At 40.9% G+C, this 26,228-nt stretch overlaps 1 protein-coding gene across 1 annotated transcript; it reads right to left on the reverse strand.

The window, feature by feature from the left end:
• Nucleotides 1-10,683: 10,683 nt before the first annotated feature.
• Nucleotides 10,684-25,553, reverse strand: LOC108415311. The gene is made up of 10 exons (XM_037532810.1): nt 25,502-25,553; nt 19,860-20,198; nt 18,954-19,241; nt 18,681-18,754; nt 15,898-15,913; nt 14,730-14,928; nt 13,301-13,432; nt 13,113-13,230; nt 11,667-12,093; nt 10,684-11,039 (listed from the first exon to the last, which is right to left on the reverse strand). Exons 1-10 carry the CDS (start codon nt 25,551-25,553, stop codon nt 10,732-10,734), a joined length of 1,953 nt encoding a protein of 650 aa, XP_037388707.1. The 3' UTR covers nt 10,684-10,731.
• Between the last annotated feature and the right edge of the window lie 675 nt (nt 25,554-26,228).

The raw sequence follows: 26,228 nt of genomic DNA on the forward strand, positions 1-26,228 counted from the left end.
ATTTCAGTGTTTAACGTCGTGGATGAAGGTTGAGTCACCGTTGGACTTTTTTTTTTTTTTTTTGGAAAAGTGAACCAGCGTTGATATCGTGACATTGTTTCAACATCTTACCTTTCAACACTGAATCTCCCAGAGAGCAAAAATCAGTTGAGCCACATCTAAGCCGAATGCTGCACACAGAGCTCGGAAGGCATTGGCCGAGACTTTGAATTCAGGCCCAATTCTGGCCCAGTTGCTCAGCTCACATCCAGGTACGCCATGATATTAACACTCCCCTGCCCTGCCAGCATAATATACTCACTCCATTCACTTCCAGATATGTTCTGCATAAGTCTAAATCTCTATTTATTAACTACATGTACCTGAATCAATAGCACAGCATCAGATGTAGCCTAACGTTCACTTTTATTGAGAAACGGCATAACAGAGAAAGCAAACAACCACAAAAAGAAAACCAACTGACCCCAATCCCCAATGAAGACAGTACAGCATAGGTGAACACAGCCAATCAATCAATAGTCTGCCATAGTTTTAACGTGCATTATCATGTCTTCAGCCAGTATGTACTGCCTTGTAAAGTCAGCAATTCATAAAGCTCACCTGTTTTCATCTGTATGCATGCACAAATTTCAATGACAACACTAAAAATAATTTGGAAACAATTGCTTTAAATTGTCTGACATAAATCTACAGCACTTGACTACAACACAGACCAGATTGATGGAATAGTCAGTACGTAGATAAATAATCAGTTACCATATACCAATATTACTATCAATATTAGCCACTTTAGTATTTATAGCTACCTTACCTTCGCTCATTTCCAACTTATATAGGAGCATTTTGTAGATCTACAATTACAGCCAGTAGTCCATCTGTTTCTCTGCATACTTTGTTAGTCTTTTCACCCTCTTCTTCAATAGTCAGGGCCCCCTCAGGACCCCAACAGAGCAGATATTGTTTGGGTGGTGGATCATTCTCAGCACTGCAGTGACACTGATGTGGTGGTGGTGTGTTAGTGTATGTTGTGCTGCTACAAGTGGATCAGACACAGCAGAGCTGCTGGAGTTTTAAACACCTCAATGTTGATGCTGGACTGAGAATAGTCCACCAAACAAAAACACCCAGCCAAAAGCATCCTGTGACCACTGATGAAGGACTAGAGGATGACTATCAAACTGCATCAGCAGATGAGCTTATGGCTCTGACTTTACATCTACAAGGACTAGCAAGGTCGGAGTGTCAAGAGTGGACAATGAATGGACACAGTGTTTAAAAACTTAACCGTGATTTAAGTGGTGTTGCTTGTACCTTTTAAACCCACAGATGAACTGTGCAAAATTTTGCCAGCATTTTTGGTCAATTTCTTGCATTTATCCCCCTGTGAACAACAAGATTTGGTACGTGATATAAGTTTCTCAGAGCTATTTAAGCAACCATAAACAATGTAAACCACAGGCCTTTTGAGAGCTTGTGGCAGTTCTTCTAATAAAAATCACTTCCTGCCCTCCAGTATGTGCCACAGCAACGCAGTGACGGATTGTCATATGCACACAGGCTCAATTAGTTAGGTGTGGCAAAAGGCCTCTGTGAAGCTGGCCCCCCATTTGGTCAGAAATGGAATAAAAATGCCACTATTTGTTTGTGCTGCATTTGTGCTGGTTTGTCCCCTTGAAAGAAACATTCCAGCTCTTTCAATTCTCCAGTTATAAAGCCGTAAATGCTGGATTAGTGGCATCACACACTCATGAGGATGAAGCAAAAAGGCCTTTCTCAGATCTTCACCATCGACTAGTGTTAATCCTGTGGTAAATGATGTCATCTGTAGTGACAAAACCCGTTCATGCAACAACTTAAGAGCTATAACAGCACAAACTTTTAATGGGACAAACTAGCACAAACGAATGAGAACATTGTTTTGGATGTTGATGGGGGGCTGCATGACGTCACCAGTCCAACCTTTATGGCTTTATCACTGGAGAATTAAAACAGCTGGAATTTTGCTTTTAATGGCATAAATGAATGAGACCCTTTTGGTGTGATTTGGACGTTGATGGGAGGCTGAGTGATGTCACAGGCAATAAACTGTAATGTTTAATATCTCAGAAATGGTGCCAGCACAAACGATGATTTCTACAGCTCAAACCAGCGCAAAAAATAATAGCATTTTTATTCCATTTCTGACCACACGGGGGTCAGCTTTACAGCGGTTGTAAGAAGATGTCAGTGAGCATATATGTAGAGCATGAATGGGGGAGGGAGAGGGGGAGAGAGAGAGAGAGAGAGAGAGAGAGAGAGAGAGAGAGAGAGAGAGAGAGAGAGAGATGAGAGAGAACCTCTAAGAGAGGAATGAAGGTCAGTAGAGATAAGATGGAATACATGTGTGTGAATGAGAGGGAGGCAGGTGGAAAGGTGAAGATGCAAGGAGTAGAGGTCGTAAAGGTGGATGACTTCAAATATCTTGGGTCAACCATCCAGAACAATGGACAGTGTAGAAAAGAGGCGAAGAAGAGGGTGTAGGCAGGATGGAGTGGGTGGAGACGGATGTCAGGGCTGATGTGTGACAGAAGGATAGCAGCAAGAGTGAAAGGGAAGGTTTACAAGACAGTAGTACATTTACGGCATTTGGCTGACGCTCTTATCCAGAGCGACAATTTGATCATTTTACACAAGTAGGCGAAGGTGGTGTTAGGAATCTCGCCCAAGGACTCTTATTGGTATAGCGTAGGGTTCTTACCCAGGTGGGGGTTTGAACCCTAGTCTACAGCGTAGAAGGCAGAGGTGTTAACCACTACACTACACCAACCACTACTGGTGCATCCTGCTATGATGTATGGTTTGGAGACTGTGGCTCTGTCTAAAAGACAGGAGGTGGCGGAGATGAAGATGCTGAGATTTTCGTTGGGAGTGACTAGGCTGGACAAGATTAGAAATGAGCAGATCAGAGGGACAGTGAAGGTGGAGCAGTTTGGAGATAAAGCCAGAGAGGCCAGGTTGAGATGATTTGGACATATGTTGAGGAGGAATAGTGGATATATTGGGCAAAGAATGTTGGAGATGGAGCTGCCGGGTAGAAGGAGAAGAGGTAGACCTCAGAGAAGGTTTATGGATGAGGTGAAGGTGGACATGGAGATGGTTGGTGTAAAAGTAGAGGAGGCAGTGGATAGGGCGAGATGGAGGCAGATGATCCGCTGTGGCGACCCCTAAAGGGAGCAGGCGAAGGAAGAAGAAGAAGAAGATACACGAGTCTTAACAGTTGTGGGGTTTCTGGTCAATTTTTTGTCACCTGCTGCTTGTGACTGTGGATTCTACATGGCTGCACCTAAAATAAAGACAAAAGTAAGCAAAATGAGTAACAACCTCACCAGATAAATGAGAGCTGGCCGACTACATGGCCACAAGAAAAAAGGGGATGTGTATGTAATAGCATACAAGTAGGAGGCATACAAGGAGGGTTTTACTGTGAACTAAAACAGCTGTTTTTCCCCAGAAGTACTCAACATTCAAAGCTCAGCTTTTGCAAACTAAAGAAAAAAAAAGAAAGCAGGTGAGTCACGGTTTTAAATACATAATATTGTGCTAAAAGACAGAGTAAAATATGATAGAAATATGATAATGAGGAGCAACTCTGTAACCATTACTATAAATAAAAATACCTGGGACGAGCTGTAAGTCTTTATCTGTCAAGAGGCAGCAGGTGGGTGGCTGTAGGAAGAGGACACATTTAGTCAAAGTTTAAAATGCTAACTTTAATAACTGCAACAGATACAGGCATATTTCTGTCAACTACCTGCATTTCTATAAGTCTACAAGCCTCCCAAACATAGTCGAGACATTGCTTCCAAACCTGAGAAATACCTGTTTATGCAGACAGGGTTTGTTTCCCAGCCTCTGCTCATAAGCCAGGAGCACACAACCTCTGTACTGGAGTAAAAGGGGAAATGCTCTTGGTAAAATTTTACTTGAGCAAAAGTAGTCGATCAATTTTTTTTATTTTAACTACTTGAGTATCAGAAGTAAAAGAACTAAGCTATTAAAGAAGTTCTGCAATTCTGAATACTTTGCAGTGAGGAGAGGGACAATTCAATCTAATGCCTGCAGCCACACAGGCCTCCTTAAGAGAAAGGATTAAAAACAACAGAACTTTGTTAATTTTAATAACAATTTAATAATTTAATAACAATTAAATAATTTCTTAATTTGAAATGGAAACTTACCTTTGTTAGTGCATATTTACTTCAATATGTAAGTAGAGGTAACTTGGGGCTAAACAGAACTCATAATGACTTGCTGGTTCTGAGACCCCTGACTGTGACAGGAGCACATCTCACATAGGGGAGTCTGGCCACGTCAAGGTGACATGACAGTGATAACTGTCCTCTCTACAAATGCTCTGTGGAGAATGACCTCCAGCAGAGCCGAGACTCACAGACGCTGAATCTCAAACAGCCCTGTACTCCCTACCTACTGCAGTCTTCTTATACTGACTCTCGAGCCAAATCACTACATATTAAGTCATGTGTGCATAATTTCCTACTTGACACTGAGAGAATTATCTTGATGAAGAAGTTCCCCTAGTGCACTACATAGGGAAGCAGGGAGCCATTTGAGACACAGCCTGAGGGAACAGTGAGCAGAGCCGGTTTATGAAGAGCCTGGCTACTTCTTATTTCCCCAGTTATATAAAAAAAACAGCAGAGGGCGCAAGTGAGTCCTCACTGAATGGGAGTAAATGGAGCTCAACGGCTAAAAATGAAAATTTAAAATAGTTTCAGATCTTTTAATTTTAGAAAGCAGAAGGATGAAAGAAAAAGAAAACACACATATTTTGATTTTTTTCTACAGCAAACGGGTTTGGGGCAGCAGAAAGCCGGTATTACTGTCACTGACTGCTGATTTGTTAGCATTACTGCTACTGAGTGCTGGCTGGTTGGCCAGCGGAGCAGCTAACTGACGTCATTAACGTACATGAGGGGCCATTTTAAACTCCTATAGCTCCAGTTTAAAAGCTCTTAAAATATAACAGCGGTGTTTAAATGTTTTATGCTGTTCTGTATTCAGGAAATTATGCTATTATGTTACATTAAAAATGTTTAAGCATTTCTAAACTATGATTTTGCTCAAATGCTCCATATCAGCCCATTCACAGTCGTAATTCACCCAGGGAGAATTATACTCTGCAATGTCTTCTGGTTTTCTCAAACGCTAGAGGGCGCGCCCGAGTGAGTCCAAAACGAATGGGCTGATATGGAGCATTTGAGCAAAATCATAGTTTCTAAAGTTTCTAAAGGCTTAAACATTTTTAGTGTAAAATAATGCATTAATTTCCTGAACACAGAGCAGCAAAAAACATTTATATTTTATATAAAATATGTTATATGTTATGTTATATAAATGTTATATTTTAAGAGCTTTTAAACTCGAGCTATAGGAGTTTAAAACGACGCCTCATGCACGTCACTGGGCGCGAACAGCCAATGAGCTGCTCCGCTCGCCAATCAATCATCCCGCTCTAGCAGTAAAGCCCGCCTCCTGCTGCCCAAAACCCGTTTGCTGTAGAAAAAGGTAAATATATCGGTAAAACTTTTTTTTTCTTTTTAGTGAAATACATCCTTCTACTTTCTAAAGTTAAAGAAATGTTCAGGGCGAGTGATCAGAAACTATTTTAACCGTCGGTTTTTAGCCGTTGAGCTCCATTCCCTCCCATTCATTGAGGACTCACTCGCGGGCGCCCTCTGCTGTTCAGCAGGCCCGTATTTGATATAGTTGGGGATAGGAAGCGGACCGGCTCTGGTTCTCCTTTCTACAAGTTCTCTGCTGTGAGTTCTTACCGTTCTGGTCTGCTCAGATGCTGTAAAATTCACATCCACGTCTTCCACATTCAGGGAGATCCTTAAAGAGAGAGTGCTTGAATACCATGAGCCTTTGCGTGAAATGTATATGAACCTTGTTCTCAGTATGAAGTGCTCTCGCATTGTATCTCGTCTTTTGTGTACATCAGATACCCCCTCAGTAGATGCTTCTAAACGGTGTGGCGTGACATTAAAAATGAAGCTCTAAGAAATGCAACTTATTATTATTCAGTGAATTAAATTCAATTCCATATGGATTCATTTTCTCATTCATACGGATTGTTTTGGCGAACTAGACACTATAAAATAAAGCGGTTTATTAAAATAAACACCAGACCAGGAGCAGCAAAACACGATATTGACATGGGAGAAAGTCACAACCAAGGTCACGTTAGATAAACATGCGAGGGTCGAGACCAAAGAGCCGATGTAAAGGTAATCTTAGCCAAAAGGGGAAAATCCGAGAGATCATGAGAAACAAATCAAGGTCATGAAAGGTTATCTACCACAACAAGAGAACAGCAGGCAGCACTTCAGACAGGCATTTATGCACAGGCGCTAAACGGACGGGGTTCCGCTGATTAACGAATGATTGGTTGGCGGAGTCACATGACAAACTGAGGTGTCTTGGGAATTGGAGTCCGACTAAGACGCGAAGCGTGGTGTTGCAAGTGTTTGTCTTTGTGTCGGACTTTACTGGTGTGAAATGTTCGGTTTTAAACTTTATAAACTCAGAATTGTTCACAGTGGTGATGATGAGAACCAGACACGCCTCTACAAGCTCCTTCACAGTAACACTGTTACCCAAAATCCACTGAATCCACTGCCGGACACCTGAAATACTGTTTTACAACACATTTGTCAGAAGATACTGGCTTAAAACACAAAAATCTCATCTGTTAATGGCACAGAGGTACAAGCAGGGTGTCATAAGGCAAAATAATCTGAAAAAGGAAAATAAAATATATTTTTCAGATGCACCCCCTATTTTATTATCAACACTATAAAACGTAAAAACGTAGAACACGGCTTTGAGTAAGAGGTGAGGCTTACTTTGGTCAAGAGTCCATTTATTTGCTTTCTTTGTGGTCAAAAATTTGCCCCTTCCCTTTTCAACCTGTACACTTCAACTGACTTCAAGTACAACACACAGTCCTGTCATCTACAAAAAATCCCTGATGACACGTCCATTGTGGGGTGCATGAGGAATGGACAGGAGGAGGAGTACAGGAAGCTGAACCAGCTGTAGCTAAACATCAGTAAGACGAAGGAGAAGGTGCTGGACTTCAGGAAGTCTAAACCTGCCGTGTGACCAGTCACCATTGATGGTGTTGATGTGGAGGTGGTACAAGTACCAGGGTGTGGACAACAAGCTGGACGCCTTGGACATTGTTCCAGTCTGTGGCAGCGAGTGCTTTATTCTGTGCTGTTGTGCTGGGGCAGCAGCATTAGCACAAGTACTCTGAACAAAATAAACTTATTAGGAAGGCTGGCTCTGCTGTAGGAGACAAGCTGGACTCATCAAGCTGTTAGCCATCTTGAACAATACCTCACACCCTCTGCATGCTACACTTGATGAACAGAGAAGCACATTCAGTGGCCGTCTGTTACGGCTATGCTGTGTTAAAGAGCGCTGAGTGAGATCTTTCTTACCCACAGCTATACGGCTCTACAATGAATCTCCTTACTGCAGAGAGGGTACTGATCTCCTGCTGTCTGAACTGTGCTGAACCATATCACTGTACCTCTTCTCTGACCAATACACACTGTGCAGTATATCACAGCTATTACTGTAATAACGCTTTCACTATGCACTTTACTTTTCACTGTAATATTGATGCAACTCAGAGTTAGTCATGTCTATAATATGTGCTTTAGTTTACCTCTTACCACTCCATGCCTGCTGTCTGTAAATACAACAAATCTGTCATGTAAATAGATATACTTTTACTTCTCTTGTACTTTAACTTATGTCTAGATTTATTTATATTTTTCTGCATAGTATATGTAAGTTTATATGTAATTATGTCTTGCTACTGAAACACTGCAGTTTCCCTCCAGGATCAATAAAGTTCTCTCTCTCTCTCTTTTTATATATATATATATATATATATATATATATATACACACACACACACACACACACACACACACACACACACACATATATATCACCATCACAAAATAGTCAATTGTGTTACTGAGAGAACACTAAACAATGAAGACTGGTGATATGTGTTTGTTAAAAAGTGTCAAGACACATTTGATCAGACAAGCAAGAAAAAATGCAAAGGAATGACATGGTTTCATTGCTTGTTTATTTATAAATATGTAAACATTAAAAATGAGACAGGCAGCAGCTGCAGGCCACAGTGTAATGAAATGTTTAGCAGCAAGAACAGTTAAGCAGTGTAACGATCTCAGTTCTGCCTATCTGGGGCTATTTTCAAAGACAACCCAATTAAAACAGCCTATTTTCACATTTTTCATACAGACCTGTACTTCTTAACCATTTCTTTTTTTAGCTTTTTCTTAAAAGAAACAAACAAATGAGAAAACAAGCTATGGGAGCCCAACCCCCGCCATATTTTTCACTTTTTTAAGTTTTGCGCCATTTTCAGAAGCCACTCAGCAGCTGTTTGTTCATCATACTACACTCCTGCCACCTTCATACTGGGCACTTGTCAGTAATCATACTCAAGTAATCCGTTTGGAAAAAGACCATAACACATAAAGTAAAACTGATAATGTCCACTTTCCCTTCCTGTCTACGCAATTTCACTCATGAAGGAGACGCTTGGCTCACATGGCTGAGTGTCATTCTGTTGAGATCCTGCTGTATACTGTATTCCATTGTATCTTTCAGCTACGGAGGAACCTGCAAAGATAAGCAGGGGAACATTAGTAGGATCACAGAGAGCAACAGAACACATACTCAGTATTTACATTACTGAGATTGTGAGCATTGTGTGCTGGCCTGCTGCTGCTGTTTATGTGGGTTTATGCATTGCACTGCATGCTGTATCTAACTTAGTATAAGAAAATTAAGCCATAATAAAGTTAAATGATAGAACAGTTGTAGTGGAGATGAACAAACTCGACTATGTTTACAGTCCCATTTACTATTAAGACGTTGTGGAATGAGCACAACTTTATCTCTGAGTAAACGTAGATCAGTGCAGCTGGGGATGAGTGGATTGCCACACTCACCGTTTCTCATGAGCAGCGAATTAAAATGGATACTGCACCATCATGTCATGTTTACGTTTATGTCAGATGGAGAGATTTCACGCTATGAGTAAAGTTAACAAGCACAAGGCGACTCGATTAAACAGACTGGCATTCCAGAGAATTCAGAGGCAACTGACTGGCTGTCATACAGTTATAGTTGAGTCAGATTGTTCAGTGTTGATTATAACAGCTCACAGGCGTATTAAGTCTAACAGTAAGAGATCATGTATGATAGTTACACGCTATCACCGCCTGTTTGTTTAGAGTTTCTGTTTTGTTTGGATCAGATTGTAATGGCTCGCCGGCTCTATCTTCTCTTTCCACTGTCTTGGTTAAAAAGTGTAGGTGATGAAGAAAAACACTACAAATGCTATCAGATAATAACATTTATCTGCACACGCCAGTGCTCTGAGTTCACATACTTATAATGAACACAATTTCAACCGGAAGAACCAATTCATATAGAACAGCGTATGTTTGTTCAGGGTTAAAAATGCTCATTTTCATGTATTGCATAAGAAATTATGGAGTATGCATATTTCTATATTGACAGAGAATAATCAACAGAGTATACACTCACAGGCCACTTTATTAGGTACACCTTGCTAGTAAAGGGTTGGACACCTTTTTGCCTTCAGAACTGCCTTAATTCTTCGTGGCACACTTTCACCAAGGTGTTGGAAACGTTCCTCAGAGATTTTGGTTGGTTATTTGAGTTACTGTTGGCTTTCTATCATCTAGAACCAGTCTGCCCATTCTCCTCTGACCTCTCACATCAACAAGGCATTTTCGTCCATACAACTGCCGCTCACTGGATATTTCCTCTTTCTCGGACCGTTCTCTGTAAACCTAGAGATGGTTGTGCGTGAAAATCCCAGTAGATCAGCAGTTTCTGAAATACTCAGACCAGCCCGTCTGGCACCAACAACCACGCCACGTTCAAAGTCACTTAAATCCCCTTTCTTCCCCCGTTCTGATGCTCGGTCTGCACTTCAGCAAGTTGTCCTGACCACCTCTTCATGCCTATATGCAATGAATTGCAGCCATGTGATCGGCTGATTAGCTATTTGTGTTAACAAGCAATTGAACCTAATAAATACCTAATAAAGTGACCAGTGAGTGTATATCAATAACAGCAAAATGAGGAATAACTATTAGTATATACATAAAAAAAATCCCTCCTGAACTCCCTTTGAATTCTGTTTTCATTGTACAATACTTCAGCTCAGCACTTTCAGCAATTACACACACACAGACATTTTCTAAGCTGCTTCTCCCTCAGATTCGTGGGTTTTCAGCAATTAGACATGTAAAAAAAAAACAGACTGCTATTGTAGCAGATGTTAAAACTGCATCACTAAAATACAGAAACTAAAATAATGAAAGATTTTCCTTGCCTGTTCTTTCCTTCTTTTTCCAGTAGCATGTAACAAAAACAAAAGCAAGAAGAACAACAACAACAGCAACAGCAGTCAGTTCTGTAAAAAAATGAAATAAAACATTTAAACACATGTTATTAGCAGGTTTATCTATTTCAGTAGGACATCAGAGAAACCAGAACCCTCTTATATGTAGTTTGCTTAACTTCCTGTGATTCAGTGTGTTCAGGCTATTGGTCATTCAATTAGAAATAAACAGTGCACACAAATCATAATGAGTTTAACCTGCCTGTGTTGTTATAACAGTGTCCTGTTAAGTTGGGCTGGGCTGTCTGAGTGCTAACTGGATTAGCAGCCACACAGGTGTAAGTAGAGTTGTTTGGGCTGCTTAGATCCAGTGGAAGAACAATATAACCACTGGAATCTGAGCTATTGGTGGTGGAGATTCGCTCTTTTTCTTTATACCAGGACAGATTCACATCCTTCCCATTTTCCACAGAGCACACAGGGACACATCGCTCTATTGGAAACATTGTGTGGTTTTCTTTCAGACCTATGGTTGGTGTTGGAGCTGGAGCTGTAAAATACCAAAAGACATAAGAAATTAGCACAACAGAGTGTTACAACCACTACCAATGGCAATATGTCAAAACACTGTTAACCCCTAACATTTCCTCTGGTCTAGAGTCAATAACTACAGGCACTGATATCATAGTGCAATTAAAACAAGCTTTTTGTTAATATTTTATTTATACTTTTGTATATATAAAATATGCAACAATAAAACGACAGACAACAAAAACTGTAACCATTAAAAACGCAAAAGACTTGCAGTGTAAACTAAAATTGGCATCTGCTTAATTGTGCTGCAGCTGCTGTTCACTAAACTTAGGTTTACTTGGTAAAACAGCATGTTTGTGAGTTCATGTTCATGTTGCTGGTACATAATGTGTTCAACATTAGTATCAGTTCTGATAAGGTACTGCATAAATTATAGGTGGGTCTTCCAAATGTGTTTCATTCCAGGTGACTACAAAAAATACTTTATTCAGACAACCATAAAAAAAACTAGGTTCTCTAAATGAGACGGATGCTGCTGGCACTCAGTCTGAATCTAGTGTAACTCTTACACGCATCTCCTCCTAAAACTTATAGGACATCAGATAACTTTGAATAAAAAAATAATAATCTTGTATTTGCTCACCATACACATCCATCTTGTAACTCCACTTAGACCTAATTTTAGTGTTAATTTGTAGCTTATAAACTCCAGAATCTTCTCTGCTGATGTTCCTGATGGTTAAAGATCCACTGGTTCTGTTCAGCTGCAGTCTGTCTCTGAATCTCTCACTGTCATAGTTTGTAATAATCTTTCCTTCAAAGCTGTCACTGTTCACTATCTTTATATCTGCATTCTCAGGTCCATAGAGCCACAGTATGTGAGCATCACTCTGAACTCCAGTTAATCCAGTATGGATGGTCACAGTGTTTCCCTCCAGCTCCTGCAGTCTGACAACCTCTTCTCCAGCTGAGCACAGCAGACCTGAAACAATGGAAAGAGAAAATGTTGGTCTGGTGCTCATGTATAAAAAATTCCAGGTGAATTCAACTTTGAACGTGAACAGAATCATTCAGAGTGGTCTGATTTGAAATGTTCAGTTCTAGAGACGCTTATAGAGTCAAAACTGGAACCAGCCATATTTTCGGAAGCTGATGCAGGGCAGCAGGGATGCATGAAGGTGTTTCAAGTTGGGAGTACTGAAATTGTACAGTTTGTAAAAGTGCCACTATTTAAGTTTAAAAACAATATAATCAACAATATAATATATAATCAATATAACCAATATACAATCTGCATTGTTTATATTGTTTTATATTGTTTATATCACTATATATCTATATAATCAATATATAACTAGATATAAATCAATATAATCAAGATATTACTAGATATATAACAATATAATAAATATATAACTAGATGTAAAACAATATTATCAATATATAACTAAATATATAACAATATTATCAATATAACTAAATATATAACAATATAATCAATATATAACTAATGTAATTATAACAGCCTTTTTCTTTCCTTCAGTACATTTTTAATTACTGTTATTAGACCAGTGCGCGCGCGCGTGTGTGTGCAGTAATATTATACCAGAGTTTTTATCGCTTTATGATTATCTGAAATGTCCAGCCTCACACAGGAGGACTGTCTCAACTATTAACGCGTCCAAGAATCTTCCCAACATTAGCAGCAACAGTCCTGGCTGCTGAAAAGCCTCAGGCGGACTTCTCGGTAAGACGCACTGATCCCGGAGAATAAACCGCTACAGTCTGGAAAAAATCCCTCGTCCCGGTAGGCCATGCCTGGAACACACCCACACAGAGCCCACACAGAGCGCAGCAGCCACCCTGAGAAGAAAGCGCTTTTCCGCCGCTTGTATCTCGTTCTTTTAGTCATCATGACCGGAGGTGGGGGTCGGAATGTAGACCGACCGGTAAACACTGAGCTTCTCAAGCAAGCAACGCAAGCAAGCTGTTTATATAGCGTTTTTACAGCAGCAGCTTTACAGAGCATTTCTCCTTACGGCTCAGCTCCCTCCTCACCTCTAAAGACCGGTACCGTGACCGATCTCACCCCGAGATACTTATACTCCCCCACCTGGGGCAGGTCCTTTCCCCCACCTGGAGTGGGCCTGCCATGCTTAACGTCTTCATCCTTCATCGATTCTAAGTTCGCTTCACTGTCTAAGAATCTAAGACCCAAAGATACAAGACTAGGGTTGTTTTTAATCGTCTCCCCTTAATCCACACACGAAGACTTACAGCAACACAGGCAGAGAAGAGCTGGAAGACTCCTGAAAAGGTTCGACATCTTCCCGGAGCGCGGCTGGGTCGTGCAGGCGGTTTATATCGGCTGCTTTCTCTGCTCGATCCCTCCGTGGAAGCAGCTCAAATCTAGACCAAAATAACTCACCTGCCGCGATTAGCGGACCAAGCGGTCTAAGACTGGGCGTGGACCATGTAGCCACACCCAGCAGCGGATTGCTGCATACCAGCATCTTAACCAAGTTCAGCTCTGACGACATGACGCTGCAGTTTTAGTATTCCCCCCTCGTTATTGAGCGGCCTGAATGTTTTATCGAGATACTGAACAAATGCACCCTAATTATCTCTCGACATGCCACCAGATAAACTTCGGGACCTCATAACGACAATATTATTAGGAATAAACGAGGTTTGAAGGAGGAAAGCAGCAGATTGTATTCTGTAGTCTGTCAGGTTTTAACAGGAGGACTTTAAGCTGGTGAGGAGAGTTTGAACATGTTTATCTCCTCGTCCACACCTCCACTCTGCACTGTTTTGTGGGATTTTTGAAGAAATATGACCTTAAATCACCTTTTAATAAAGGTTTAGTAATAATCATTACCATAGAAATGATTAAAGACGGAGTTATGAGCATAAACCAGAGACAGACAGGCCTGTAAGCATTTAACTGAGGCAGGTCCAAAACTTCAGGTACAAAACTTCCAAATATGGATTTTCCGCTCCATGAACAGACAGTACAGGCTATGAAAGAGATCTTTGACAGTGAGTGCGCGCCTGGCCTAGGAGCCTTGAGAAGTGTTCCCCATTCAGCGAAAACAAGCCTGCCGTTAGTGAGGAAAATAGTTAAGAACCGGTAGAAAACGGCCCATCAATCAAAACTAATGAGGAGAGCACCCAACACTTGGCTATGATGACCTCATGTGCCAGGATAAGGGAATTATATAAAATATAGGAAACAGTGAAGCTAGAAAAACAATTCTACTGATTTAGTGAATTCAGGATGTATCAATAATAGGTGGAGCGATGATCTCACCCGTCTCACCCCAGGGAGGGGTGATGAGCTCGCCCGAGAGTGGTATGAAATGTATGGTTTTTGAAGTGTCTGTACATTTTGGCTTTCGGGCGCCAACTTGTCACATTGGAACTAATAAAGACGCCTTTTCTTCCCTTCGAGCTGCACCTGCGGCTGAAGTTTGGTCTATTCATCTGACTTTGACTTTTTTGCAAGATTGATTTTTCACTATTCTTTAACTTTATCAGTCTTTTTAATTCGCTACCCGCTGTTTACATTAGAGAACAGATTAAATTAAAACTAAAACTTTGATTTAACTTTAATTCATTAGTAACATTTTTCCAGTCAATCAGACAACGAACTACAGTCAAACTCAGACACACCGACATTATCGACTCAAGAAATCAGACTCACGGCAGGCCAGACAGAGAGCGCCGAGGATCCAGCGCTCGGTCGGAATCATCGCGAGCTTTACTGTCAGCTCGGTCGCTTGTATCCGCTTTATAGGAGTCAGACGCTGGAAGAAGCCGCGCAAAGATTCTCCGCCCACTCAAACTCTGATTGGCCACTTCCCCTGAAGCGTGACCGCCCACATGCTCTAGTTTAAGAGTCTCTGAACAAATACGTTTGTCCGCGGGAGAGAGAGCATCACACAGAGCACACCCCCCCCCCCCTCTCTCTCTCTCTCTCTCTCTCTCTCTCTCTCTCTCTTTTGCCCAAATGGCCTGCGGTGCTACATTAGTGATGTGTGTGATTATTTGAACAGAAAGGGACTTTGATCTTTTTAAAGAGGTTCGTTTTCTGCGCTGAGACTCTGTGATTGGAGATCGCTGTATATCCGACTGTGGAGGACAGAGTTAGGTTATTGCTGATTTCTGTTAAATTTTCTATTTTATTATCAACACTATAAAACGTAAAAACGTAGAACACGGCTTTGAGTAAGAGGTGAGGCTTACTTTGGTCAAGAGTCCATTTATTTGCTTTCTTTGTGGTCAAAAATTTGCCCCTTCCCTTTTCAACCTGTACACTTCAACTGACTTCAAGTACAACACACAGTCCTGTCATCTGCAGAAATTCCCTGATGACACGTCCATTGTGGGGTGCATGAGGAATGGACAGGAGGAGGAGTACAGGAAGCTGAACCAGCTGTAGCTAAACATCAGTAAGACGAAGGAGAAGGTGCTGGACTTCAGGAAGTCTAAACCTGCCGTGTGACCAGTCACCATTGATGGGTGTGGACAACAAGCTGGACGCCTTGGACATTGTTCCAGTCTGTGGCAGCGAGTGCTTTATTCTGTGCTGTTGTGCTGGGGCAGCAGCATTAGCACAAGTACTCTGAACAAAATAAACTTATTAGGAAGGCTGGCTCTGCTGTAGGAGTCAAGCTGGACTCAACAAGCTGTTAGCCATCTTGAACAATACCTCACACCCTCTGCATGCTACACTTGATGAACAGAGAAGCACATTCAACTATATCACAGCTATTACTGTAATAAAGCTTTCACTATGCACTTTTCACTGTAATATTGATGCAACTGAGAGTTAGTCATGTCTATAATATGTGCTTTAGTTTACCTCTTACCACACATGCCTGCTGTCTGTAAATACAACAAATCTGTCATGTAAATAGATATACTTTTACTTCTCTTTTACTTTAACTTATGTCTGGATGTATTTATATTTTTCTGCATAGTATATGTAAGTTTATATGTAATTATGTCTTGCTACTGAAACACTGCAGTTTCCCTCCAGGATCAATAAAGTTCTCTCTCTCTCTCTTTTTATATATATATATATATATATATATATATATATATATATATATATATATATATATATATATATATATACACACACACACACACACACACACACACACACACACACACACATATATATCACCATCACAAAATAGTCAATTGTGTTACTGAGAGAACACTAAACAATGAAGACTGGTGATATGTGTTTGTTAAAAAGTGTCAAGACACATTTGATCAGACAAGCAAGAAAAAATGCAAAGGAATGACATGGTTTCATTGCTTGTTTATTTATAAATATGTAAACATTAAAAATGAGACAGGCAGCAGCTGCAGGCCACAGTGTAATGAAATGTTTAGCAGCAAGAACAGTTAAGCAGTGTAACGATCTCAGTTCTGCCTATCTGGGGCTATTTTCAAAGACAACCCAATTAAAACAGCCTATTTTCACATTTTTCATACAGACCTGTACTTCTTAACCATTTCTTTTTTTAGCTTTTTCTTAAAAGAAACAAACAAATGAGAAAACAAGCTATGGGAGCCCAACCCCCGCCATATTTTTCACTTTTTTAAGTTTTGCGCCATTTTCAGAAGCCACTCAGCAGCTGTTTGTTCATCATACTACACTCCTGCCACCTTCATACTGGGCACTTGTCAGTAATCATACTCAAGTAATCCGTTTGGAAAAAGACCATAACACATAAAGTAAAACTGATAATGTCCACTTTCCCTTCCTGTCTACGCAATTTCACTCATGAAGGAGACGCTTGGCTCACATGGCTGAGTGTCATTCTGTTGAGATCCTGCTGTATACTGTATTCCATTGTATCTTTCAGCTACGGAGGAACCTGCAAAGATAAGCAGGGGAACGTTAGTAGGATCACAGAGAGCAACAGAACACATACTCAGTATTTACATTACTGAGATTGTGAGCATTGTGTGCTGGCCTGCTGCTGCTGTTTATGTGGGTTTATGCATTGCACTGCATGCTGTATCTAACTTAGTATAAGAAAATTAAGCCATAATAAAGTTAAATGATAGAACAGTTGTAGTGGAGATGAACAAACTCGACTATGTTTACAGTCCCATTTACTATTAAGACGTTGTGGAATGAGCACAACTTTATCTCTGAGTAAACGTAGATCAGTGTAGCTGGGGATGAGTGGATTGCCACACTCACCGTTTCTCATGAGCAGCGAATTAAAATGGATACTGCACCATCATGTCATGTTTACGTTTATGTCAGATGGAGAGATTTCACGCTATGAGTAAAGTTAACAAGCACAAGGCGACTCGATTAAACAGACTGGCATTCCAGAGAATTCAGAGGCAACTGACTGGCTGTCATACAGTTATAGTTGAGTCAGATTGTTCAGTGTTGATTATAACAGCTCACAGGCGTATTAAGTCTAACAGTAAGAGATCATGTATGATAGTTACACGCTATCACCGCCTGTTTGTTTAGAGTTTCTGTATTGTTTGGATCAGATTGTAATGGCTCGCCGGCTCTATCTTCTCTTTCCACTGTCTTGGTTAAAAAGTGTAGGTGATGAAGAAAAACACTACAAATGCTATCAGATAATAACATTTATCTGCACACGCCAGTGCTCTGAGTTCACATACTGTCTTATAATGAACACAATTTCAACCGGAAGAACCAATTCATATAGAACAGCGTATGTTTGTTCAGGGTTAAAAATGCTCATTTTCATGTATTGCATAAGAAATTATGGAGTATGCATATTTCTATATTGACAGAGAATAATCAACAGAGTATACACTCACAGGCCACTTTATTAGGTACACCTTGCAAGTAAAGGGTTGGACACCTTTTTGCCTTCAGAACTGCCTTAATTCTTTGTGGCACACTTTCACCAAGGTGTTGGAAACGTTCCTCAGAGTTTTTGATTATTTGAGTTATTGCTGCCTTTCTATCATCTAGAACCAGTCTGCCCATTCTCCTCTGACCTCTCACATCAACAAGGCATTTTCGTCCACACAACTGCCGCTCACTGGATGTTTCCTCTTTTTCGGACCGTTCTCTGTAAACCTAGAGATGGTTGTGCGTGAAAATCCCAGTAGATCAGCAGTTTCTGAAATACTCAGACCAGCCCGTCTGGCACCAACAACCACGCCACGTTCAAAGTCACTTAAATCCCCTTTCTTCCCCCGTTCTGATGCTCGGTCTGCACTTCAGCAAGTTGTCCTGACCACCTCTACGTGCCTAAATGCATTGAATTGCAGCCATGTGATCGGCTGATTAGCTATTTGTGTTAACAAGCAATTGAACAGCAAAATGAGGAATAACTATTAGTATATACATAAAAAAATTCCTCCTGAACTCCCTTTGAATTCTGTTTTCATTGTACAATAATTCAGCTCAGCACTTTCAGCAATTACACACACACAGACATTTTCTAAGCTGCTTCTCCCTCAGATTCGTGGGTTTTCAGCAATTAGACACGTAAAAAAAACAGACTGCTATTGTAGCAGATGTTAAAACTGCATCACTAAAATACAGAAACTAAAATATTGAAAGATTTTCCTTGCCTGTTCTTTCCTTCTTTTTGCAGTAGCATGTAACAAAAACAAAAACAGCAACAGCAGTAAGTGCAACAGCAACAGCAACAGCAGTCAGTTCACCAGGTGTTAGGGCAGCAGTCGGCTCCGTAGATTTTGAATCTGTAAAAAAAAATGAAATAAAACATTTAAACGCATGTTATTAGCAGGTTTATCTATTTCAGTAGGACATCAGAGAAACCAGAACCCTCTTATATGTAGTTTGCTTAACTTCTTTTTTCCTGTGATTCAGTGTGTTCAGGCTATTGGTCATTCAATTAGAAATAAACAGTGCACACAAATCATAATGAGTTTAACCTGCCTGTGTTGTTATAACAGTGTCCTGTTAAGTTGGGCTGGGCTGTCTGAGTGCTAACTGGATTAGCAGCCACACAGGTGTAAGTAGAGTTGTTTGGGCTGCTTAGATCCAGTGGAAGAACGATATAACCACTGGAATCTGAGCTATTGGTGGTGGAGATTCTCTCTTTTTCTCTATACCAGGACAGATTCACATCCTTCCCATTTTCCACAGAGCACACAGGGACACATCGCTCTATTGGAAACATTGTGTGGTTTTCTTTCAGACCTATGGTTGGTGTTGGAGCTGGAGCTGTAAAATACCAAAAGACATAAGAAATTAGCACAACAGAGTGTTACAACCACTACCAATGGCAATATGTCAAAACACTGTTAACCCCTAACATTTCCACTTATCTAGAGTCAATAACTACAGGTACTGATATCATAGTGCAATTAAAACAAGCTTTTTGTTAATATTAATTGTATATATAAAATATGCAACAATAAAACGACAGACAACAAAAACTGTAACCATTAAAAACGCAAAAGACTTGCAGTGTAAACTAAAATTGGCATCTGCTTAATTGTGCTGCAGCTGCTGTTCACTAAACTTAGGTTTACTTGGTAAAACAGCATGTTTGTGAGTTCATGTTCATGTTGCTGGTACATAATGTGTTCAACATTAGTATCAGTTCTGATAAGGTACTGCATAAATTATAGGTGGGTCTTCCAAATGTGTTTCATTCCAGGTGACTACAAAAAATACTTTATTCAGACAACCATAAAAAAAAACTAGGTTCTCTAAATGAGACGGATGCTGCTGGCACTCAGTCTGAATCTAGTGTAACTCTTACACGCATCTCCTCCTAAAACTTATAGGACATCAGATAACTTTGAATAAAAAAATAATAATCTTGTATTTGCTCACCATACACATCCATCTTGTAACTCCACTTAGACCTCTTTTCAGTGTTAATTTGTAGCTTATAAACTCCAGAATCTTCTCTGCTGATGTTCCTGATGGTTAAAGATCCACTGGTTCTGTTCAGCTGCAGTCTGTCTCTGAATCTCTGACTGTAATAGTTTGTAATAATCTTTCCTTCAAAGCTCTCACTGTTCACTATCTTTATATCTGCATTCTCAGGTCCATAGAACCACAGTATGTGAGCATCACTCTGAACTCCAGTTAATCCAGTATGGATGGTCACAGTGTTTCCCTCCAGCTCCTGCAGTCTGACAACCTCTTCTCCAGCTGAGCACAGCAGACCTGAAACAGTGGAAAGAGAAAATGTTGTATGTATGTATAAAAAATTCCAGGTGAATTCAACTTTGAACGTGAACAGAATCATTCAGAGTGGTCTGATTTGAAATGTTCAGTTCTAGAGACGTTTATAGAGTCAAAACTGGAACCAGCCATATTTTCGGAAGCTGATGCAGGGCAAAAGGAATGCATAAGGGTGTTGGGAGTTGGGAGTACTGAAATTATACGGTTCATAAAAGCGCCACTATTTAAGTTTAAAAACAATATAATCAACAATATAATATATAATCAATATAACCAATATACAATCTGCATTGTTTATAGTTTTATATTGTTTATCACTCTATATAATCGATATATAACTAGATATAAATCAATATAATCAAGATATTACTAGATATATAACAATATAATAAATATATAACTAGATATAAAACAATATTATCAATATATAACTAAATATCTAATAATATAATCAATATATAACTAGACATATAACAATATTATCAATATACAACGAAATATATAACAATATAATCAATATATAACTAAATATATAACAATATAATCAATACATAACTAATGTAATTATAACAGCCTTTTTCTTTCCTTCAGTACATTTTAAATTATTGTTATTAGACCAGTGCGCGCGCGCGTGTGTGTGCAGTAATATTATACCAGAGTTTTTATCGCTTTATGATTATCTGAAATGTCCAGCCTCACACAGGAGGACTGTCTCAACTATTAATGCGTCCAAGAATCTTCCACAACAGTCCTGGCTGCTGAAAAGCCTCAGGCGGACTTCTCGGTAAGACGCACTGATACCGGAGAATAAACCGCTACAGTCTGGAAAAAATCCCTCGTCCCGGTAGGCCATGCCTGGAACACCCCCACCGGGAGGTGTCCAGGGGGCATCCGGATCAGATGCCCGAACCACCTCAGCTGGCTCCTCTCAATGCGGAGGAGTAGCGCCTCTACTCCGAGCTCCTCACCCTGTCGAACAGAGCGCAGCAGCCACCCTGAGAAGAAAGCGCTTTTCCGCCGCTTGTATCTCGTTCTTTTAGACATCATGACCGGAGGTGGGGGTCGGAATGTAGACCGACCGGTAAACACTGAGCTTCTCAAGCAAGCAACGCAAGCAAGCTGTTTATATAGCGTTTTTACAGCAGCAGCTTTACAGAGCATTTCTCCTTACGGCTCAGCTCCCTCCTCACCTCTAAAGACCGGTACAGTGACCGATCTCACCCCGAGATACTTATACTCTCCCACCTGAGGCAGGTCCTTTCCCCCACCTGGAGTGGGCCTGCCATGCTTAACGTCTTCATCCTTCATCGATTCTAAGTTCGCTTCACTGTCTAAGAATCTAAGACCCAAAGATACAAGACTAGAGTTGTTTTTAATCGTCTCCCCTTAATCCACACACGAAGACTTACAGCAACACAGGCAGAGAAGAGCTGGAAGACTCCTGAAAAGGTTCGACATCTTCCCGGAGCGCGGCTGGGTCGTGCAGGCGGTTTATATCGGCTGCTTTCTCTGCTCGATCCCTCCGTGGAAGCAGCTCAAAATCTGGACAAACTCACTAACTCAACTGCCGCGATTAGCGGACCAAGAGGCTGATAGCTGTGAAGGCACGGGGCGTGGCCTTAACCAAGTTCAGTTCTGTGACGTCCCCTGCAGTTTTAATATTTCCCTCTCGTTATTGAGCAGCCGAGAGGAGTGGTGTTATTGAACAAATACTCCCTAATTATCTCTTTTGACATGCCACCAAATAAACCTCGAGAGGACACACTGCACTCCTGACTTGGGCTTTATATGATGTTACCTCTGCATCAAGATACGCCACCAGAAGAAGTCTGATCAATTTCAGTGGGTGTTACAATAGCACTGTTTTTTTGTAATGTAATGAATTCCCACTCCAAATGGAGAATGACCCAGAAACACCCACACAAACCAAGATCAATGAGTAAGTAACCAGAGTAAGTTGAAACTTTGATTGCATCCCAGAGAAAAGGGATGAGAGAATTAAAACCTCCATGAATCTGTCCCCGCATGTGGTCAGAAATGGAGTAGAAATGCTATTATTTTTCGTGCTGCGTTTGTTCTGGCACCGTTTTTTAAAGAAATGAATCATTACATCTTATTGTCTGTGACGTCACTCAGTCCCTCATCAACGTCCAAATCGCACCAAATGGTCTCATAGGTTTGCGCCGTTAAAAGAAACGTTTGCGCTGTTTTAATTCCTAAGTTGTTTTATAAACAGGTTTCGTCACTACATATGACGTCACTACCACAGGAGCAACACTGGTGAAGATCTAAGAAAGGCCTTTTTCCTCCTGACCAGCCGCTGACCCTGATCCTCCCAGTCCTCTGGCTTTAATTCTTCAGCTCCATGATTGCAGTAGAAGTCCAGAGCTGAGTTAAAGCGATGATTACAAATCAAAACTTTACTCTTTAAAACATTTTCTAAAAAATGGAGGGTTTTGTAAAGTTACACTGAGGAATAAAACATTGGCTGTTGGTCTTTCAGTGTATCGTGTACGCTCATGTTAAAATGCTCATCAAATATCAACGAAAACTTATTGGACCCACCAAGAGATTTTAACAGTGACCAACGTGGGCTTTATCCCACTCTGGAATTGTTGTGGATTTTTCCTTTTGGTTCCACACCAACCTAACTATGACCTGCAGTCTCAAAGAATTTCCACAAGAAAACGGTAGAAAATAAAATACAAAATAAAAAGATTGCACTTCAGTTTAATTTCATAACCATTTAAAAAATTCAAAGTTGTGCTCAGCGTCATTTTGAAGTGAATTTTACAAAGTTTTTTTCTTTTTTAGATTCATTTGCTCTTCCAGTCTCATTTCTTATAGTCTCGATGCAACCTGGATCATTTTCCCCCTAATGCCAGTTTTAGCCCCCCCGCCCCCCACCCCCATATAGGGTGACCAGATTCCAATTTACCAGATGTGGGACAAAGATGTGGGACAAACTATGTTTGTGTGGGACAATGTGGGACACTAATGCATCGAGATAAAATAGTGTGTAATAGGGTAAAATAACTTTAAATTAAACATCTCTATTCTGCCCCTTTAGCACATAAAACTGCAAATAATAATGTGTTTATAAATAAATGAAAGAAACTTAACAGAACAGACAGTTCTTTAATGTGCTTTAAAAGGATACGGCTTTCCAGTTTTCTCGAACAACAGAGAGCAACAACAACTCCAGCACAACCCAAACACCACATTAGTCCTTTTTTCTAGTAGAACAAATTGACCATGTACTGGATAATGCAGCATAGGCTGTTTATCTGCACAAAACAAAACTCAGTCAAACGAGAATCACGTAAATTGACTACAAAAAAACATTTACTAATCTAAAGGCACCACTGGGTATAAAATTAGCATTTACATAAATTAATAAAAAAAAAACAAATAAATCAAAATTGGTCAAAAGGAAACTCTCCACAGAGGCAGGTGCAAGCACATCTGTAACTATGGATGCTGCCTTTGTACGACCACATGACATTTTTTTTGCAATCTCAGAGTCTGGAAACATGGTCGATGTTAGCTTATTACCGCAGTCTTCTGACCTGTATGATAGGGAGTGTTTCACAGTGTGGTAAACGCTAGTTATTTCAGCTGCTGTTACTTTATCTACGCTTGAATCTAGTTTTGGTTTTAGCAGGAACGTATGCATATACTGGGAAGTCTCCTTTTGAGCTACAAGATTTTTGTGAGTCTCGCATTGTCTGTGTCTTTTCACATCGTATTCACCTCCGTGTGAAACGGAAAAATGACTCAAACTTCACAAAAAACTTTACAAGAGTCACCTTGCACTGGTTTCACCCAGGGGTAAATAGTTTCCCAGTCTCTGTTATAGCTGCATTTTCGTTTTTTAGATCGAGTCGTGTTTATCTCCCTGTCCTCCATAGCTCGTGCTGCATGTCGGTGCTGTTCTGACCTGATTTGCATTGGATTGTGTTGGTGGGCGCGCCCTTCGCCTGCATTCAGCCCGCCCCGCCCTCTGATGACAGCCCTCACTGCTTTTCCCACACACACAGCCATTTGATAAAAAAACACGCATTTCAAAACTGGAGTCTGACAGGCTATAACAATGCGGGACAACGTCTCAATTTGCGGGACACGTGAAAAGTAATGAAATTGCGGGACTGTCCCGCACAAAGCGGGACATCTGGTCACCCTACCCCCATAGGATTGATGGGGTTACCTCTCCATTATCATTTGGTTCGAAATATTATTTTACATTCAGTTTTAACTCTTGCACTACTTCTGTATGGATCAACAATGAGACATTTAATCCCCAGTATTTGAGAATAATTCTATTTCTTTATGCACATGTTCGGATAGACAGAAGAGGTCTATGCTTGAATGACCTGAAGTCCTTCCCTTAGATCTCCATGGGTCAGCAGTCCTAGCTCTGAAATCATGTGGTTAAGTGTTTTGGTGTTTTATTGTGGGGTCCCCCCTCTGCTGGTATATCTAATCTACCGTGTTGTGCAGCATTAAAGCCTAGAGACTCGAGGTCTTCACATCTGGCCGGCAGTTCTGCTGCTCTGTGACGTAGACAGCGAACGGCTCTCTGGTGTCGGAATGCTTCACCCTCCCACCCGCTCACTCTCTGCTCAACATTCATTACTGGCTGTTCCAGTTTTGTCGTGCGCTCATGAACATCAGGCAGTTTCTGTGATTTTTCCACCGCGGGTCTGTGAGCACCATCGCCGCGTTTCCTGCTGTTTCGCCAGTTCCGCCGGGTGGTCCCGTTTATCTTCCTTTGTTTCAAGTTGCCTTCGTTTTCGGCGTCTTTTTAAAGTGAACGTTGCAGTTTTCGTTTTTAGCTATTTGTACTGATTATTTTTAGCCCATAACTTGATCATTAAAACTGCACCGACATTTCTTTTAACGGCACAAACGAACGAGATCCTTTGGATGTTGATGGGGGGCTGCGCGACTTCAATGACATGTAATGTTTAATATCTTAAAAACGGTACAACACAAACGATGATCTCTACGACACAAACCAGCACAAACGAATAATAGTATTTTTACTCCATTTCTGACCACATGGCGGGTCAGCTTCTCAGGTCTTTACGTGCACTGTAACAGCGGAGGATCTGAATCTACAGCATTGGCCTCGTACACAGAGATCACCAGAAAGCTTCTTAACGTCTTCATCCTTCAATGACTCTAAATTCGTTTCACTGTCTAAGAATCTAAGACCCAAAGATACAAGACTGCTCATCTGCCCTTAATCCAGGAGGAGCCTCTACACACACACGCAGACTTACAGCAACACAGGCAGAGAAGAGCTGGAAGACTCCTTAAAAAGTTCTCCGACATCTTCCCGGAGCGCGGCTGGGTCGTGCAAGCGGTTTATATCGGCTGCTCCACTTTCTCTGCTCGATCCCTCCGTGGAAGCAGCTCAAAATCTGGACCAAACTAACTCATCTGCAGAGGCTAGCGAAGCAAGAGGCTGATAGCGGATATGGACCATGTAGCCGCACCCAGCAGCTAACCTGCTCACCAAGTATGCATGACCAAGTTCAGCTCTGACGACATGACGCTGGAGTTTTAGTATTTCCCCCTCCTTATTGACGGCCTGCCTGTTTTGTCGAGATACTGAACAAATGCACCCTAATTATCTCTCGACATGCCACCAGAAAACAGCAGTGCCAAAGTTCTACCCCCTGATAAAACACACCCCGCTGAACCAAGAGACGTGGGCTTTATATGATGTCACGCCTTTTCCCTCCTGACCAGCCGCTGACGCTGATCACCACAGAGTCGTCTGGCTTCGTCATGATTGCAGTAGAAGTCCAGAGCTGAGCTAAAACGATGATTACTAATCAATCCTTTACTCTTTAAAAACGTTTTCTAAACCAATCGAGGGTTTTGTGAAGTTACACTGAGGAATAAAACATTCATGTTGGTCTTTCAGTGCATCATGTGCGCTCATCAGAATCAGAATCAGGATCACAATCAGAATCCTTTAGTGATCCCAGAGGGAAATTCCAG

Source organism: Pygocentrus nattereri, chromosome 22 (assembly GCF_015220715.1).
Source record: "Pygocentrus nattereri isolate fPygNat1 chromosome 22, fPygNat1.pri, whole genome shotgun sequence".
Classification (NCBI taxonomy): Eukaryota; Metazoa; Chordata; class Actinopteri; order Characiformes; family Serrasalmidae; genus Pygocentrus; species Pygocentrus nattereri.

Coding starts and splice junctions, on each gene's coding strand:
- LOC108415311 (XM_037532810.1), bottom strand. CDS start 25,553: ATGTCGGAGAACTTTTTAAGGAGTCTTCCAGCTCTTCTCTGCCTGTGT. Junction 19,242..19,859: donor TTACAAGATGGATGTGTATG/GTGAGCAAATAC, acceptor GGTATTTTACAG/CTCCAGCTCCAACACCAACC. Junction 11,040..11,666: donor TTACAAGATGGATGTGTATG/GTGAGCAAATAC, acceptor GGTATTTTACAG/CTCCAGCTCCAACACCAACC.